This window comes from Sorex fumeus, unplaced genomic scaffold (assembly GCF_029834395.1).
Source record: "Sorex fumeus unplaced genomic scaffold, SorFum_2.1 ptg000044l, whole genome shotgun sequence".
NCBI lineage: Eukaryota > Metazoa > Chordata > Mammalia > Eulipotyphla > Soricidae > Sorex > Sorex fumeus.
The window spans coordinates 19,717,786-19,734,635 of NW_026606101.1; the positions used below are offsets into that span (position 1 = coordinate 19,717,786).

Here is a 16,850-nt window from a genome sequence, read left to right on the forward strand (position 1 = left end):
GTTCTATCTCCTGCACACACATGCTTCCCTGAACCTACCAGGACTGATTCCTGAGAAGAGAGCCAGGACTAAGCCCTGGACACTATCAGGTGTGATCCCCAAATCAAAATAAAATAGGGGTAAAAAGTATATTTGTGGTTTTGGGTCACATCTTGTGACACTCAGGGATCACTCCTGGCTCTGCACTCAGGAATTAGTTCCGGAGGTGCTTAAGAGACAACATGGGATGTCCAGGATCAAAGCCAGATTTTGCACATGCAAGGCAAGGGCCCTACTCACTGTAATATGGCTCCAGCCCCTCAAAGTGTCATTCTCAGCAGTTCCAGAGGGCCAGACAGTGCCAGGAGTCAAAACATGTGCTTTGATCCCTGATGCAAAGCATGTGTTCAGCCTGTTGAGCCCTCCTCTCTCCTCTCCCTTTGTCTCTCTCTTCATCTCTCTCTGTGCCTTTGTCTCTCTTCTCTCTTCATCTGTCTCTGTGTCACTGTCCCGTCCCCCTTTCTCTCTCAATATCTGTAAATCTCTCTCTCCCTCCCTCTCTCTCTCTCTCTCTCTCTCTCTCTCTCTCTCTCTCTCTCTCTCTCTCTCTCTCTCTCTCTCTCTCCTGGAACAAAAAATTTAATGACATCCTTCGTAAATCAAAAACCTTGTTGTGGTTGGTGATAACAAGCACCCTGTAATCTTTTCAGCTCCATTTTCTTGTTATTTCTTTTTAATTTGTCTGTTTGCTCATTATTTTTTGGAGAGAAAGAGAGGGAGAGGGAGAGAGAGAAACAGCCTAACCTAAGTAACCTCTGCCAGGTGGCAAGTGGCATAGAATATGCTGTGTCCGATCATTCCCTGCCCCTCTGTAGATGGGGCGCGGGTGAGAGGTGACCAGGGAGCAACAGGTCTAGAGTCCCGAGTGCAGGACATGAGGGTGCAAAGAAATGCAAACGTGGAGAGGACAGGTGGCCACCTGGGACTGACCACAAGGTGAGGGAGTCTGGCTGGGGGCGGGGTGCTGGCCTTTGTTTGGGTCGCACCCACCACAGCCTTGAAATGCTTCTCTCTTTCCCCACCACACAGGATCTGGCCAGGAAAGAAAAGTGTTTGAAAAGGCTCTGGGGAAACTGAAACCCAATGACAGGTTTGGCCCCACGTCCGCTGGGGGCAGAGAAGATGAGGAGCGGGAGCCCAGCATCTCGGGCGTGTTCAAGGTCACGGGCGTCCTGGCCGTGGGCAAAGAGGTCAACATGGCCCTCATCCTCAAGAACCTGACGAGGGACCTGAAGACTGTGACAGTGAACATGACGGCCTGGACCATCGTCTACAATGGCACCCTGGTACACGAGGTGTTTAAGGATTCCATCACCGTCTCCCTGGACCCCGAGGAAGGTAAGAGGGCCGGGCCCGTGGGGTGTCGGGGTGTCGAGGTGTCTGAGGCCTGAGGCAGCCCTTCCTCTGTTGGGGCTGGAGATCTCCTAGGGCAGCTGAGTTGGGAAGAAGCTGCAAAGGGTGATTAGGCCTTAGGTTTGGGATGTCCAACAAGTGGCTGCTGTATGGGTGCAAGTCAGGGTATTGCCAAGGTGAATCCTTTCCTACCCCCCGCAGGCTGGGTGGGAGGAATTAGGTGCAGAGACACTCTCAGACTCCCCCATCTCCTCCCAATCCTCCCCCACCCCAACACACACACACTCCATGAGCATTCTCAACTTTCCACCACCAGTGCAGACGGTCTTGCCTGACCTTCCTGCAAGGACAGACACAGTTAGTTACCCATTACATAGAGGCAGGAAGCAGGCTGAGAGCGATTCTGGCTTAAGCCTTGCAAGGGTGCAAAGCCTTTCATTTGCCCCAAGTCATGTAGATATTTACAGCATCATTCCAGGGCCTGATTATCAAGGCAGAATGGCCCTCACCCAGCTTGCGAGAAGCTTCTGGGAGAACTCTAGTCCATCAAGCACCAGGACCAGACCCCAAGATTTTGTGGACCTTATATGGTCCATAGGCTGAACATTCCCTGCCATGCTTATGAGAAGAGGAGGCAGGGCTGGGAATAAGACAGGGGTGGGGGACTCTGGTAGGAGCTGCCTGGCCAAAGCACCTTTCCCCTCCCCACCACACAGGCACCACAGGATTTGAGGGACACCCCATCCTTGAGTGCTAGCACTGAGTCATTCAACCCAGATATTCAAGAGTTTCTTGAAACCTCAGTACCCTTGGGGAAATCCTGTCCCTGAAAAGAGAATGAGCAGCATGGCTAGCAATGATCATGCTGGGGTCTCCAACCTGGATTTCCTGCTGCTTAAACCCATGCCACCATGTTTTCTAAACTCCATCACCGCAGTGCACCCTCACTCCTACCCACCATACACACACACACACACACACACACACACACACACACACACACACACACACACCAACCGCCCCACCTACAGTTATTCAGTTTCCAGGTTGGACCCTGGGAGGCTTGTTGTGGACTACAGAGTCAAAAACCTCAGCCGTAGTCCCGGCCCCCACCCATCCCCAGTCACACTGTTCCCAGTGGATGGTGGGGTTCCCTGATGCCTGACGACAGTGATGCTTTTCCTGGAGATCTGAGACTTGTGGGTATGGGCGGTGGGGAGGAGCCTAGGAGGGGGTGAGGTGCAGCTGAGAGGCAGCTGCAGCAGCATCAGAGGCAGGTATAAAAAGTTCTGAGTTCCAAAGCAGATTCCCCAGGGCGGGATGGCTGTCTGCTTCACCAGAGGAGCTAATAAAACCCGATTAATTATACAAGCCCATCTTGCAAGAATTCCGTCTGCAGAGAAATGGAAACGGGTTACACCTGTCACCAGGCAGCCGCCCCCTAGCACTCTGGCAGAACTGTAGCAGAAATCCTCTTAATAGCAAAGCCAGGGCTACTGGCTGTGCCAGGGGGCCCCAAATCATTCCCGTGAGTGAAGCAGAGAATGACAAACCACTCCCGCTTCTGTAAGAAGCAGCAGGGTAGAGCCAGAAACAGGGCAAAGGCTGGGGCAGGAGCCCTGAGCCTGGAGATGGCCAATGCCTCAATGCCCTTAAGTCCTCCTCCTTATCTGAGACTCAGTGGCCGCTGCCCAAGAGGGTGGGAGCTGGCACTGGGAGCTGTTGTTGGAGCATCAGAAGGAGCAGGGAAGCTCACTCAGTACTAGAAACTTCCTCCACAGTGCTTTAGTTTTTGCTTTACTATGCTTGAGGGGCCATACTTGGTGGTGTTCAGGGGGTTGCTGCCGGTGGTGCTGGTGGAACCCAGGGTTCCTATAAAGAAAGCATGCCCTCCAGTCCTTTGAACCATCTTCCTATTCCCCTCCCCAAGGCGCGGCACACTGTGGGCACACCCAGCCTGACTGAGTGGGTGAGTGCCTTGGGCTGCAGAGGGAGGGAGCAGGCCCCAGGACCCCAGTTCCCAGATAAAGCAAGGAGAGGCCAGCAGAAATATTTCCATCAGGTTACAGTGGGCCTGCTGCAGAAGGTGCTGGGGGACAGAAGGCACAGAGGGGTCTTTTCAGGGACAAGTGAGAGGAAGTCAGTGACACAGGTCAGGGGGCCGCAGCATAGTCAGAGGAGGTGACACAGGAAGGATGTGCCATGATGGGAAGGACAGTGCTTCTGGGGCCTGCTCTACTGGGTTGCGGGGGTGGTTCAGAAGCAGGGAAAGCCGCCAGCCTAGCCACATCCTTGGTCCATCCCTGTGGCCTTTCCCCCGGGACCATGTGTCCCCTTGACACCATCTGTTATGGTTCCTGTTTCCCCACTCTGTCAAGGAAGGGGCACCTGGCTTTCTCCAAGACAGGAAGCAGGATCCGGCCCCTATGAACCCGACCTCCTCCTTTTGGGGTGGGGGGCTGCCCGATCCACTGGTCCTGGTGTCCCCAGTCCCTGCTCCAGAGCCCATGCCAAAGGGAGGTACCAAGGTGGGGGCAGTTCTCACAGGATTGGTCTACAGATGCTTCTGACCACATCCTCCCAGCTAGCTCAGCTTGGCATCGCTCTGAAAGTCTCCGAAGTCAGTCACCCCACACTCCTCATGCTCCCCTCACCCCAACTTCTCCCTCCAGAAATCCAGCACCCTGTGAAGATCACCTATGCCCAGTACCAGAAGTACCTGAAGGCTGACAACATGATCCGGACCACGGCCGTGTGCCAGGTCACCGACGAGAGCGAGGTGGTGGTGGCAAGGGACGTCATCCTGGACAACCCCACGCTGACCCTGGAGGTACAGAGCAGAGGGAGGGGAGCCGCCTGGGACCTGGGACGTGTCCCACCATGTGTTCTAGGAGGCAAGGGAGGGCAGGACTCCCTGTGAGCGGGGCCAAAAATGGCCCCTACTTGGCTCTGGTCACTGCTGCATGGGCCAGGCAGAGGGTCTCGTTCTAACCAGACCATGCCCCCTGCCCTGCATGCCACCCAGCAGCAACCTTGGCTCTAATCCTAGATCTATGGGGGACCCCAAATGAGGTGTTTTCTCGCCCAAGGACTAGATTCTCAGCATCTGCCTGGGCCATGCCATGCTCAGGGATCACAGAGGCGAGTTGTGGGTGCTATGGTGAGGTGAGGGATTCTGCCAGCAAGGGCCTCTATGACCCAGCCCCGGCCCTGTGTGGGGTTCAGATCAACCACAGGCCAGAACAGCATGCCCCCCACTTCCAGACCCAGAGTTACAGAGCCCAGGATGCAGGGAGCCAACCCATTCAGACCACCCTGACCTTTGATCCCTGAGTAAACTCAGGCCCAGAGGGGAGACGGGAGCTGTCAGCTGTTCCACAGCAAGGGCGAGACCTCAGGACTGGGGATCCCAGCACCTGAGAGTGGCTGAGAGTGGGGCGTCTCCAGCTCTGCTCTTAGCCTTGCCTTTGGCAATGGGCCCTATTCCCAGATTCCCTTGCAGGAGCCGAAACATTGGGGGATTTGCGTTCTGTGAGAGGCACTCAGGGCTACCCCACCCTGGCCTCAGCTTGTCCTGTCCGCTCCAGCTCCTGAACCCCCTCGCCCCCCCCAAAACATCCGAGGGGTGTAGGCCTGTCATGGAGGGCCAAGCCCACAGCAGGGTCCCACAGAGACCCTCACAGGCGGGCCCCCTTCACATCTGGCTCTGAGAGGCTGCTGGGGGCTTTCTTGCCCTGGCTCCAGAATAGTGTGTGAGGGGGTCCCCATCACAGAGGTAGGCTGGGGGGACAGAGGCTGGGTGGTTTCAGGGACAGCAGAGGGTAAGCAGCTCACACCTTGGCGCTATCACTGGCCAAGGTGTGAGCTGACGGCAAATGGCAGGACACAGAGCAAGATGACAGAGCCAAGAGCTCCACTGTCGGTTACTCCAGCTCTCACAGGGAGACTAAAATATCCCCTATAAGATATTGTTTTCTGCCCCCCACTTTCCCCATGCTCCCATTCAGTCTGACTGCTAGATACATGCCTTTAAGTCTCCTTCCTTCCTTCCTTCCTTCCTTCCTTCCTTCCTTCCTTCCTTCCTTCCTTCTTCCTTCCTGTTTTAGAGCCACACCCAGTAGCGCTCAGGGTCAACTCCCAGCTCCATGCTCAGGGGTCACTCAGGAGATCATACAGAGCCTGGGCCCTCCTGTCTGCAAGTCCTGCACCCCAGACCTTGGATCTATCTCTCTAGGCCACCTCTGTCCTCCTTCTTTGTGGCATTTGTCCTCCTGGAAGTCACTCCTTTATCTGTGCCATTGTTTGGTTGTGGTTTCCTACCAGATGCAAACTCTGCAGGTGGAGGCCGACCCTGATCTGGTCCCTGAACTGTGTCCCCAACATGCTATCTTAGACATGGATCAGACATTGTCTGTCAAACACGCAGCTCTGGAACTGGGCTTGGTGGCTCCGGGCTAGCATTCTTTTCTGAGAAATTGTCAGCCCATGCTTGTCCCTTGCGTGTTCAAGCCTCTTCTGTTTCCCAGGGTATTTCCAAGAATCAGTCCCTGGCCTGGAGTCCTGACAGCCAGCCCAGCTCTGGGTCCCTGTCCCCAGTCGAGGGACAGCATGATGGGGTTTAAAACAAAGCTCCCCCATCACCTTCCATGCACCCCTGCCCAGTATCCTCAAATCATTTTCTAGCTTATCTTTTATTCAACAGTTTTGTTCTACATCTTTCGGATTTCCATATCAAATCGGCTTTGTCTTTGAAGAGAAGATATTATCTTTGGCGAGCACATCAGAATGCATACTGGCTGCAAAGGGGCCATGGAGAATTTTCCTATTTAATCTTTTAGAAAGGCACCTGATCTTTCTCCTTTTGGGTCTCTTTGTGTGAATTTCCTTCTTGCAACTTCTCTCCTTTGCTCCAGCCTTCAGAGACTCCAGACAGTCTTGTCTTAATGAGATGAATCAAGGCAAAGTACACTCAAAACAGGGCACAGATTGGAGAGCAGGTGGGGGTTATCTGTTGAAAAAGATGAGAGTAGTTTGGGTAAAATTCCATGATTGTATCAGCACCGACTAGCACTCGGCACTGAGGACATTAGACCGAGGATCAGTCCAGAAATTCAGAACATTGTCCCCACCATACTGCAGCATCCCTCACATGGCCCGTGACCCAGACGCCAGTTATTGGTAACTCTCAATCTCTCCTTTGGGTACACAAACCAATTTGGGTTGCTAGAACAGTAGGATTGTGCCTAAAAAGAAAGAAAAAGCAAATACACGGAGATTGCAAATTGATCACCAATATGAAAAATATGGTCTTTTATGTAGCCTCAACATATGCCAGTGGCATGAAATTTTGTTCCCCTCTTCAACTATTTCACGCATCAGTAATTTTCCTGGGAGAAATAATGGTAGAGATCAGGGTCTCTAAAGTGTATCCATTAGGCATAAATTATCAGCAGACACTGCAGGGTACCAAAAGCAGAGCGAAGTGCCTGGGCCCAGAAAGGCCTGGTAATTGAGTCCATCTGGACTGTGCTTTATCACTCAGAGGGTTAGTGGCCACAAACAGTAAAACCAACTCGGAGTGACAGTACAGGGGTTTAGGTCCTTGTCTTTTTGTTTTTTTTGTTGGGAGGGGGGCTTGAGTGGGAGAAACCACAACAAGCAGTGCTCGGGGCTGACTCCTGGCTCTGAGCCCAAGGATCAAACCTGGAGGGCTCTGGGAACTATGTAGAGTGCTGAGGATAGAATCTGGGTTGGACACATGCAAGGCAAGCGCCCTCCCCCACTGTTCTACTCCTCCAGCCCCAAGGCACTTGACTTGCATCCTCACAACCCTGGTTCAAATCTCTGGTACCACACATGGTCCACCGAGCACTGCCAGGGGTCGTTCCTGAGCACGGAGTCAGAAATAGCTCCTGAACATCATGAGATACGGTGAAAATAGAAAAGAAAAACCAAAGATTAATGCTATTACACTTCAAAGGATTCTCCTCTCAGGTCACACGCGTTTCCTGTGGTCCTGGCTGTTCTGGGATGCAGGAGTATCCCTTCTCAAGCTGAGCTGGGATGGTCTAGCTGCCAGCTATTTCTCCCTCTCAGTCCAGGGGTCCGTTGCCAGAGAACAGGGAGAGGAGAGCAATGTCCTAGAAGCTCGGCCTGAGTACCACTGGCACTTAGATGAACTAAACCATCAGTCTTTTATCCCCTGGGATCCCAACCCCCATGTCACCTGCCCAGCCCTAGGGATGCTTGCGTGTGGCGGTGAGGGGCCAGCAGCCCGTATCCTGACTCCCCTTTCCCCTTTCCCATCAGGTGCTGGACGAGGCCCGGGTGCGGAAGCCCGTGAACGTGCAGATGTTGTTCTCCAACCCACTGGACGAGCCGGTGAAGGACTGTATACTGATGGTGGAGGGGAGCGGCCTGCTCAGAGGCAACCTCAAGATCCAGTGAGTCCCGGGCCCGGGTTGGCTTGTGAGAAGGGGGCAGCGAGGGCAGAGAAGGTTTCCCCGAAGCTCTGCAGCGACAGACTAAGCTCCTCCGGCTGCTTAGGGCCTCTTGCCCTGAAACTCAGGGTCTGCATATCAGGGCTCACGTGTGCATGGGGGATGGGAGTTGCATCCAAGTTTCAGCTCCTTCCCAGGAAGCCCAGGTCACCAGAGCTCATAGCAAGACCTGAGAGGTTAGCATATTGGGAAGATATTTCCGCCCCTGACTCATCTCCCCCCGCTGAGGGGTCCCAATGGGAGTTGGTGACCTGCAGAGGCTGGGAGAGGGAGCCATCACTGACAAACAGTGATGGCTCCAGCTCCCACCTCAAGAGGGGTCAAAGCCCCAGCAGGCCCATTCAGCTCACACCCTCACCGCACTCACCTGTTCCCTTCCCCTACAGGGTGCCTGCTCTGCGCCCCAAGGAGAGATCCCGAGTGCGCTTCGAGATCATGCCCACTCGGAGTGGCACCAAGCAGCTCCTGGCTGACTTCTCCTGCAACAAGTTTCCTGCCATCAAGGCTATGCTGTCCATCGATGTGGCCGAGTGAAGGGCCACGGTGGCCCCCCCGCCCCATACAAACTTGGGTTCCGCAGAGCAGGCGGGGTTTGCCTGTGGCGTGAGCCCCCCTGTCCACGCTCTGCAGCCTGGGAAACCCACCTCCCTCCCAGCCCCCCCGAGACGGCCTGGACCTGGACCTCCTCCGGCTCCAGCACTCACCCCCTCCCACACTCCTAGACCGAGTCCACACCGTGCTCCCCTCCACGCGTCCTGCTCCCCACCCACGGACCCTGCTCAGCCCTCACGCCAGATGACGCTGCAGGACAGAGTGGCCACCCCCAACCCAGGCGACCCCCCACATGGATTCAGGGGGAGAAGATAGTCTGGACTGTTTGCTGGTACCCAGCCTGACCCTGCCTCAGACCACCCTGGAGGCGAGGGGTCACTTAGCCATCCTCCGTGGCACTCACATCCTTACACTGAAAATAAATGTTCAAAAACACACTGACATGCATCCCTGTTTTGTGACGTTGCTGTGTTCCCTCAGAAGCTGGTGGAGAAGGATGGGGGCTGGGGTGTGTTCTGGATGATGAATGACCTTGGGGGAAGCCTTGTTCTTTGTGTTCCAGGCCCACAGGGACCAGGGTTGGTCAGCTGCGGGTCCAGGTACAAGAAGAGTCCAGTTATGGAAACTATCCAATCTGTGACCCTAAAATGGGTCAGAGTCAGACTGCCTGGAGAGTGAGCACGTGGCCCCACAGGGCCCCAAGCACTCTCCCTGTGCTGGTCACACCCCATTAGGACCTTGCACATTGCTGCCAATATGAGCAGGGACTTTCACTGCAGGCCTGGTGCTGGCCTCTTGACTCCTCGTCTATATTCCTCTCACACCAGGAGACAGCTGTGTCCCTGCCTGCATCCCTCACACTAAGCCATCTAGAATCTTCTTTGCCATCACAAACATGTCTCCCTGAAGGGTATCCTTGGCCTTGACCCCCTGCCACCACCCCTAGCAGATCCCAGAGCCTCCCTATCACTTGAGTTTCCGGGTTTACCCAAGACTGCCCCAGGCCAGCATCTATCCATTTCCAGCTCAGCCAAACAGAATCCCTCCCACCCAGAGATGAATCAGAGGAAAGACGAATGCCTGAAGTGGGCCACCAAGATGCTGGGGCTGGGGAACAGAGATGATGATTTGTGAGAGGGATTGACCAAGAGCATTATAGGCAGGGAAAGTCAATTTACTAGGAACATAGGACACTTGCAAAGGGGCAAGCAGGCCTTGCCTCCAAGGAACAAAAGACCCAGTGCTGTCTTTGTCTGTGTTTATGGCCCTTTTCTTGGCTCACTCCTGTATATCTTTTCTTGGCTCACTCCTGTATATCTGCAGGAGTCCAGAGAATGTGGCTTAGCCTTAAGTCAGGCTTGGGATAGACTTTTCTTATGGCCCCCATCTACCTGCAGCCTTCTAGTGTGTATTTCGCTGAGTTGTTGTCAGTTAGAATCTGGGCCTTGCGCAGGGAGATTAGAAATGTGCTGAGTCGTCCTGGGGGGCACACTCCAGGCTCGTCAGCCCATGGTGGTTGCCTACACTATTTATGACCTCTGCGAGTAGCTTCCTGCATCCTCCTTTGTGCCTGGGTAGAAGAAACCTGCTGAAAAGTTTAATTTTGTACCAATGACTGCTTAGCATCCTAATGGAAGTTCTCCTGCCCACTAGTCATCAACCTGTACTAATCCCACTTGGGCAACTAGATATCAGGTTCTTTGAATGGAAAGCATTAGTCCAGGCCAAACATAATATATATTCTCCCATGCAGGGGTCCCTGCCCAGGGGTCAGCGTGGGCTGGACCTAGGCTTGAAACAGAGTCGCTGTCCCTTCCTGATCTTTCTTTTTCCCCTCCTGAGTGACTTTCGGTGTCTGAGCAAAGACGAGAGCATTAGGAGAACAAAGCTCTGTCTTATGGTGCCCAAGCAGGATGGTGGCGAATGCTCTCTTGTATGGTGGCATGTTAAGAGGAACTTTCTGTACTGCTTGTTTCCTGCTGTGGGCAACTTGTCCCTCAGGCTCACCCCACCACCTCTCACTGTGCTGGAACTAGTATCTCTTTCATGTGGCTTAACCCAGTTTCCTTTCATGGAGTCCCTCGCTGCTCACTCCCCTCTGCCCACATCTCAGAGGAGGAGGCTCAAAGGGCTGGAGCACATGATTGCATGCAGGAGGTAGAGGTGCCATACCGGTACTATGTGCTCCCCTGAGCCAGCATGAAGCTTGGAGTAGACCCTGAGAACCACTAAGCATGACCCACAAACAAATAAAGAAACAAAAATCCTCCACATGGAGTTTCTCACTGATCCCAGACAGTGTGTCTTATAAGAACTGAAGTCAGAGGATCCAGAGAGATTGTTTAGGCACAAGGTGCTCGTTTTGCATACAAGCTGACCTGGGTTCCATCTCTGGCACCCGATATGGTCTCCCAAGACCAGTAGGAATGATCCCTGAGCACAGTTGGGCATGGCCACAAAACAGTAAAAACTGAAGTCAGAGATGTAATACAAGGGTTAAAGCACTTGCCTTGCATGCAACCAACTCTGGTTCTATCCCTGGTACTGCATATGATTTCCGGGCTCTACCACGATTGGTTTCTGGGTTCAGAGACAGGAAGTAAGCCATGAGCACCATCAGGTGTAGCCCCCAAAACAAACAACTGGTTTATTTCTTAGTGCTGGTTCTAATCAAACCCCTCCAGTCCATTGGGTTCTGAAGAATTTTAACAAGAAAGCAAAGTAGCATTCATCTGAGGTCACAATACCACATTCATTTCTGGTATGATTAAAGTTGGAGATTGAAGAGTAGCGTGAGGTGCAAGTGAGGTGCCCTCTACCCACAGACCCAGGTGACTTTGCTCATACTCAATTGCCATGGCAGGGAAAGCCCAAATGCCAAGCTCCTCAACAACACGTTGATTTCTCTTCTGTGTAAGAGCTCAGGAAATGGTTCTGGGGTCCGGCTTTGTCTTGGGAGTACCCAGCAGGAAGGAAGAAAGGGAAACTGATGGGCACTCACATTTCCACTGGGGCACAAGCTAATGGCTGAAATTTGAACTAGTAAATTTTGTTCCTGCAAACAGCCCATTGGAGAGATGTGACCACTAAGGATCAGGTCTGTGAGGGAAGTTAAAAAGAGTGGCCATGTGGGGCCAGGAGAAAATACAGCAGTTAGGGGGCATGCGAGGGCTCAATTCCCAGCTTGACATTGACTTCTGGGGATCATCTGGTGCAGCCTGGAAGACCCTGAGCACTGCCAGATGTAACCCTGGAGGATCCCAGCATCACTGGAGTGGCCCAGGCATCTCTGGTACTGCAGGAACCAAGCAGTATCGCATCCACAGGCCCTTGCACTGAGCTACCATTGGCCTGGTTGGCAAAGAATTTCCAGTGGAATCCCCTGGCCTCTCTTTCCCTCATGGGAAAGAGAGAGAGAGAATGAGATAAAGAAAGAGAGAAAAAGGAAAAAGGAAGGAAGGAAGGAAGGAAGGAAGGAGAGGAAGGAAGAAAGGAAGGAGAGGAAAGAAGAAAGGAAGGGTAAGTATTTATCCAGCTAATATTCAAGGCTTCTTTATATAGAGATCAGGGTAATAGAGGGTGGTAATCTACCATCTCTTCCACTTAAAGCTGAAGCCCAAAGGGAGAAAAGACAATGCTCAGTCACACACACACACACACACACACACACACACACACACACACACACATACGGTTATTTTTCCCCAGATTAATCTCAGAGGTGAGCCCCACCACTTGCCCAGGGGCAGAGAGGATTGGGAATCTACCTATGGGGGGGCCACTCATAGAAACCAAATTCATATCTTTTTTCTGATCTTGACTTCTAAATTTGGCTCAGCTCTAGCATGGTCTCTGAAGTACCAGGCACTGTCTCGAAAACATCTTCATGAAACAAAGTTTCCTTTGAATTTAGGATTTGGAGCCAGGCAGATGTTTACCTGGGGCTTGGCATTATAGGAGCCCAAAATGAAGATGACAGACTGGAGAGATAGTACAGGGGCTAAGGCAGTTGCTTTGCATATTTCTAACAAACCTGGTTTGATCCCTGGCACCCCATATGGTTCCCCAAGCACTGTCAGAAGTGATCCCTGAGCACAGAGTCAAGAGTTAGCCCTGAGCACCACCAGGTGTGGACCTCAAACCAATAATAATAATAAATGAGAATGAGTGTGGGGAAAAACTAGAATGATAAGATACTAAAGGAAGCACATACCGAAGGAGCAGCATCGTGTATAGCAGAATCGAGATCTACTGGGGGAAGCTGGTTTGAAGTACTTAATCAAGAAGGCTGGAAAAATCAGTCTCAAGAGGAAGAGTTTATTGACTTAGGGGCATTATTTTGTGATAGAGGATTTAACAGACTGAGAAGGACCCTTGGAAATTGGAATAAACATGCAGTTTAGTGGTTCCAAACATTTGGAGAATGTGGTGATGTATGTCGAGTATAGTTGGAATAGTTGAACTGTCATAATGGATAGTAGAGATGTGGGATTAAAAGATTCAGGGAAGAGAGTGTACTGGAGCTGACATATTTCTGGGATGCATGGGCTCCCTCTGCTAGAGGGTTATGTTCCATTGGAGGGCCCGGAGGCTACACCATTTACTAAGGCATGAGGTATGCATTGAAGTGACAGAAGCATCAATATCGCAAGAAACTCAGTGGTTTTCTACATTTAAAGCAAAAAAAAAAGATAATAGTGCAATGTAGAGTTTATGACATTGCAGAAGTAAAACACATAAAAATAATAGCACAACAACCAGAAAGTGGGAACTGAAACAGTCTGCCATAAATCTCTTATATCATGTGAACTTTACCAAAGTTTCTCCTCTCTTCAGCTGTGGGAACCTCTGGTAATCTCTAAGTCCCTCCAAAGTGAGCAGGTAATTTGAACCCAAAGAAAGAAGTAGGCATACCTGTGAGACAAAGGCAGCAATGTACTAAGATTGGAGAGATAGTCCTGCGGGTAGGACACTTGCATCGCATGCAGCCAACCCAAGTTCAGTCTCTGGCACCACACATAGTGCTCTGAGTTGAACCAGGAGTGATTCCTGAGCACAGAGCCAGGATTAAGCCCTGAGCACAGTCAGGTGTGCCCCCATTTCCCAAAAAGGAAAGAAATATTTTAAGTGTGGCATTGGAAAGATAGTACAATGGGTAGGGCGCTTGCCTTGCACACAGCCAACCCAGGTTGAATCCTCAGCACTCCCTAGCATCATCAGGAGTAATTCCTGAGTGTAGTGCTAGGAGTAACCGCTAAGCATTGCCAAGTGTGACACAAAGACAGAAGGAAGGAAAGAAAGAAAGAAAGAAAGAAAGAAAGAAAGAAAGAAAGAAAGAAAGAAAGAAAGAGAAAGGGGGGAGAGGGAGGGAGAGGGAGGGAAGGAGAAGGAGGGAGAGAGGGAGAGGGAGGGAGAGGGAGAGAGGGAGAAGGAGGAAGGGAAGGAAGGAGGGAAGGAGAGGGAGGGAGGAAGTAAAGGAAGGAGGAGGGAGGGAGGAGGGAGGACATGGTCCCTAGTGAATTCAAGCTTCTCCAGAGAAAAAGAGAAGTGTTGTAAGGTTAAGGAATCACACACCTGCAGTTGGAATGCAAGTGGATCCTGGGAGTGAAGTGCATCCCAGATAGTTAAAGGCAGAAAAGTTGCATACCCAGAGTAGTCATATGTGGGAGACTCACAGACATGATGGAGAAGGCCCCCCCACCCCCAACCCAGGCCCTTCTCCAAAGCTGATGTTACAGGAACTTTTCCACACTGCTCTGGCATTGCGATCTGTTGCTAAGGTGTTGTCAGGCAGGGACTGCTAAATCGTTCCTTGATGGCTTCTCAGTGAATCCTTGATGGGTTCAAGCAGGTTCTGACTTTATGAAATTCCCCTGAAATCCATGCCCCGCATCCCCCTACCTGCCCATCTGCTCCAGTGTGTGCCTTTGTTCTAACAAGATTAACAGCGGTGTTTGTTGTTGCCCAAATTCTGTGTGTTTTGTTAATCATGAGAAGACATGGGCCTTGAGTTCTGGGTTAAGATGAACATTACTCAGAGAATTGAGGATGGTGTTTCACACAAGAAAATACAAGTTCCTCCTACTTAGACCTTCGTCCTCCTTCAGTGAGACCCCAGGGCCAAAGTTGAGCTGGGGAGATGGATTGCCTTTCTCTTACCCCACAGGGAAAGATCTCAAGGACTAACTATGGGGGGGGGGGCTCTCTCTGTGAGGCTCTGACAAAGCCCGAGTTATTTAGGCTTTGGCTGTTTCCTCTTGAGAGCAGGGTTTGTCGAGAACAGGATACTCAGGCACCTTGCAAATGACAGCTTTCCCCTCCCCCTTGCCTGAAGCAGATTTTTTTCTCTAGCTTCCCCCATGAAAACCTGGTAGAATCACAGAGGTAAAATTCACAAAATTGCCAGATCCCCACCTTGAATGTGACTAAATCCCAATGGCATATTTATGGAGTGGGGAGGTAGACAAGACCTAGTCAGTGCTCAGGGGCTATTTCTGGCTCAATGCTCAAGAGTGACTCCCAGGTGCACTCAAGGAACCATAGTGCTGGGGGCTTAGTCTATGCACCTGCATTCAATAAAAGGTTTTCTGTCCTGTAAACTCTGTCTCTCTGTCTCTCTGCCTCTGTCTCTGTCTTTCTTGCCCATGCACGTACACAAGGAATTTTGGATGGGATTTTTTTTGGTTGGCGTTTTTGGTTTTTTTGGTTTGTTTGGGGGTCACACCCGATGATGCTCAGGGGTTACTCCTGGCTCTGCACTCAGGAATTACTCTTGGGGAGTTCAGGGAACCATATGGAATGCCAGGGATTGAACTAGGTGCAAGGCAAATGCCCAACCCCTGGCCAAAACATGGCTCTGTGCTCAGGGGTCACTCCTGATGGTACTCAGGGACCTTATATGATTCTAGGGATTAAATCAGGGTTAGCCGCATGCAAGTCAGGTGCTTTTACCCCTGTATAACTTCCCTGGCCCCAACATACCAGAGTCTGGCCCAAGCAATTTACAGGCACATGTTTATTTAATCCAACAATGCTCTGAGAAAAGAACTGCTGTATCTTCTGTTTAGATAGAAAGGGTCTGAGATTTGGAGAGTTCCTTGGGTCACAGGAGACAGTGAGTCAATTGGGAGTAGCAAAACTTCCATTGTAAGGCTAAGGAATGACTCAGTTATAAAATACTGCTGTTCACAGGTTCCTTGTTCCCCACAATACAGAAAGCCAGTATGGGACCCATGAGAAGGTATCAAGCCATAAAGCTCTCAAACCACCTCCATGGGGAGACAAGCCACAGTGATGAACCCCTAGCTCAGCAGGTTTCCATTCCCATACCCAGAATCCCAGGATCCCAGACGCTAATTTATAACAACTCAGCAAAACACTTATCAGTAAGACACAGGGAACATCCGAGAGATAAGAAGAAACTGTACAGGGCCTATTCCCAGGCCTGAGACATATTCCCAGACATGATTCATATAGAAAACCTCCCTTGCCCGTGTGTGTATTGAGGGGAGGGGGTCCACATCCAAGAAAGGATGCATAAATCCCAACCGAGGGCAGGGTCTTCTGCTCTTTGGAGTGAAGATCTGCTTGCCTCTTCTTTGCATGCATCCTATTTCCAATCTGGAGAAAATTAAAATAATGTTATATAGAGTCAGACATTACGGTCGCTTGGTAGTGAATTAGTTTTCTCAGACACACTTATTAAAATTTTTTGTACTAATAAATTCTCAGTGCTTCAGATGACCTATTTGAAATAGGGAGAAAAGAGATGACAGCCTTAAGGGGGGAGTCTATGGCTTTCCTCATTACCCACCTGCGTCACTCAGGAAGAGTCTGGGAGTGTTAGGACTGATGAAATTTGCCACAAGCACAAACACAGTGCAGACATTGCCTCTCACCAGCGAAAAAACAGCCACCAAACTCTATGGAGTTCCAGTTGCTCTTCATGGACAGCAGCGAAAGAAATTTCTCAGGGAGCCATGGCCTCAGGCTGGAGCAGAGTTGTTCTTTGGAGCAAGAGGAAAATCAGTCCTCACCTCTACCTAGTTTTTTTCCACCAGAGGTCTGTTGCCAACACTTGCAGAAAAGAATTTCAGGAAGGACATGAATAGTGAAGGGAGATGTATTTAGTGGGTAAACATGAGGGGGACAGGAAGAGAGTTCCCCACCCAGAGAGAACACATGCCTCTCTAGAGTGGAGCCAGTGCTCCATCATTTGGAACTGTGTTATATTGTAAAATGGACATTATCCATCATTGCCTTCATTTGGAATTCTTTTTTTTTTCTTTTTGGGCCACACCCAGTGATGCATGGGTGTCACTCCTGGTTCTGCACTGGCAGTGTTCAGGGGACCATTTGGGATGCTGGGAATCTAGCCCGGGTCAGCCGCATGCAAGGCAAATGCCC

The 16,850-nt window shown here is 51.3% G+C and overlaps 1 protein-coding gene across 1 annotated transcript in view; it reads left to right on the plus strand.

Annotated features, from left to right (window-relative positions):
* The window catches only part of TGM3 (transglutaminase 3), a 42,093-nt gene extending 33,554 nt beyond the window's left edge, over positions 1 to 8,539 (plus strand). The window contains exons 10-13 of the mRNA XM_056121330.1: positions 1,069 to 1,377; positions 4,065 to 4,222; positions 7,702 to 7,835; positions 8,279 to 8,539. Of these exons, the coding sequence (XP_055977305.1) occupies positions 1,069 to 1,377; positions 4,065 to 4,222; positions 7,702 to 7,835; positions 8,279 to 8,426 (749 nt within the window). The 3' untranslated portion in view covers positions 8,427 to 8,539. The remainder of the gene's footprint in view (positions 1 to 1,068; positions 1,378 to 4,064; positions 4,223 to 7,701; positions 7,836 to 8,278) is intronic.
* The last annotated feature ends 8,311 nt before the right edge of the window (positions 8,540 to 16,850 follow it).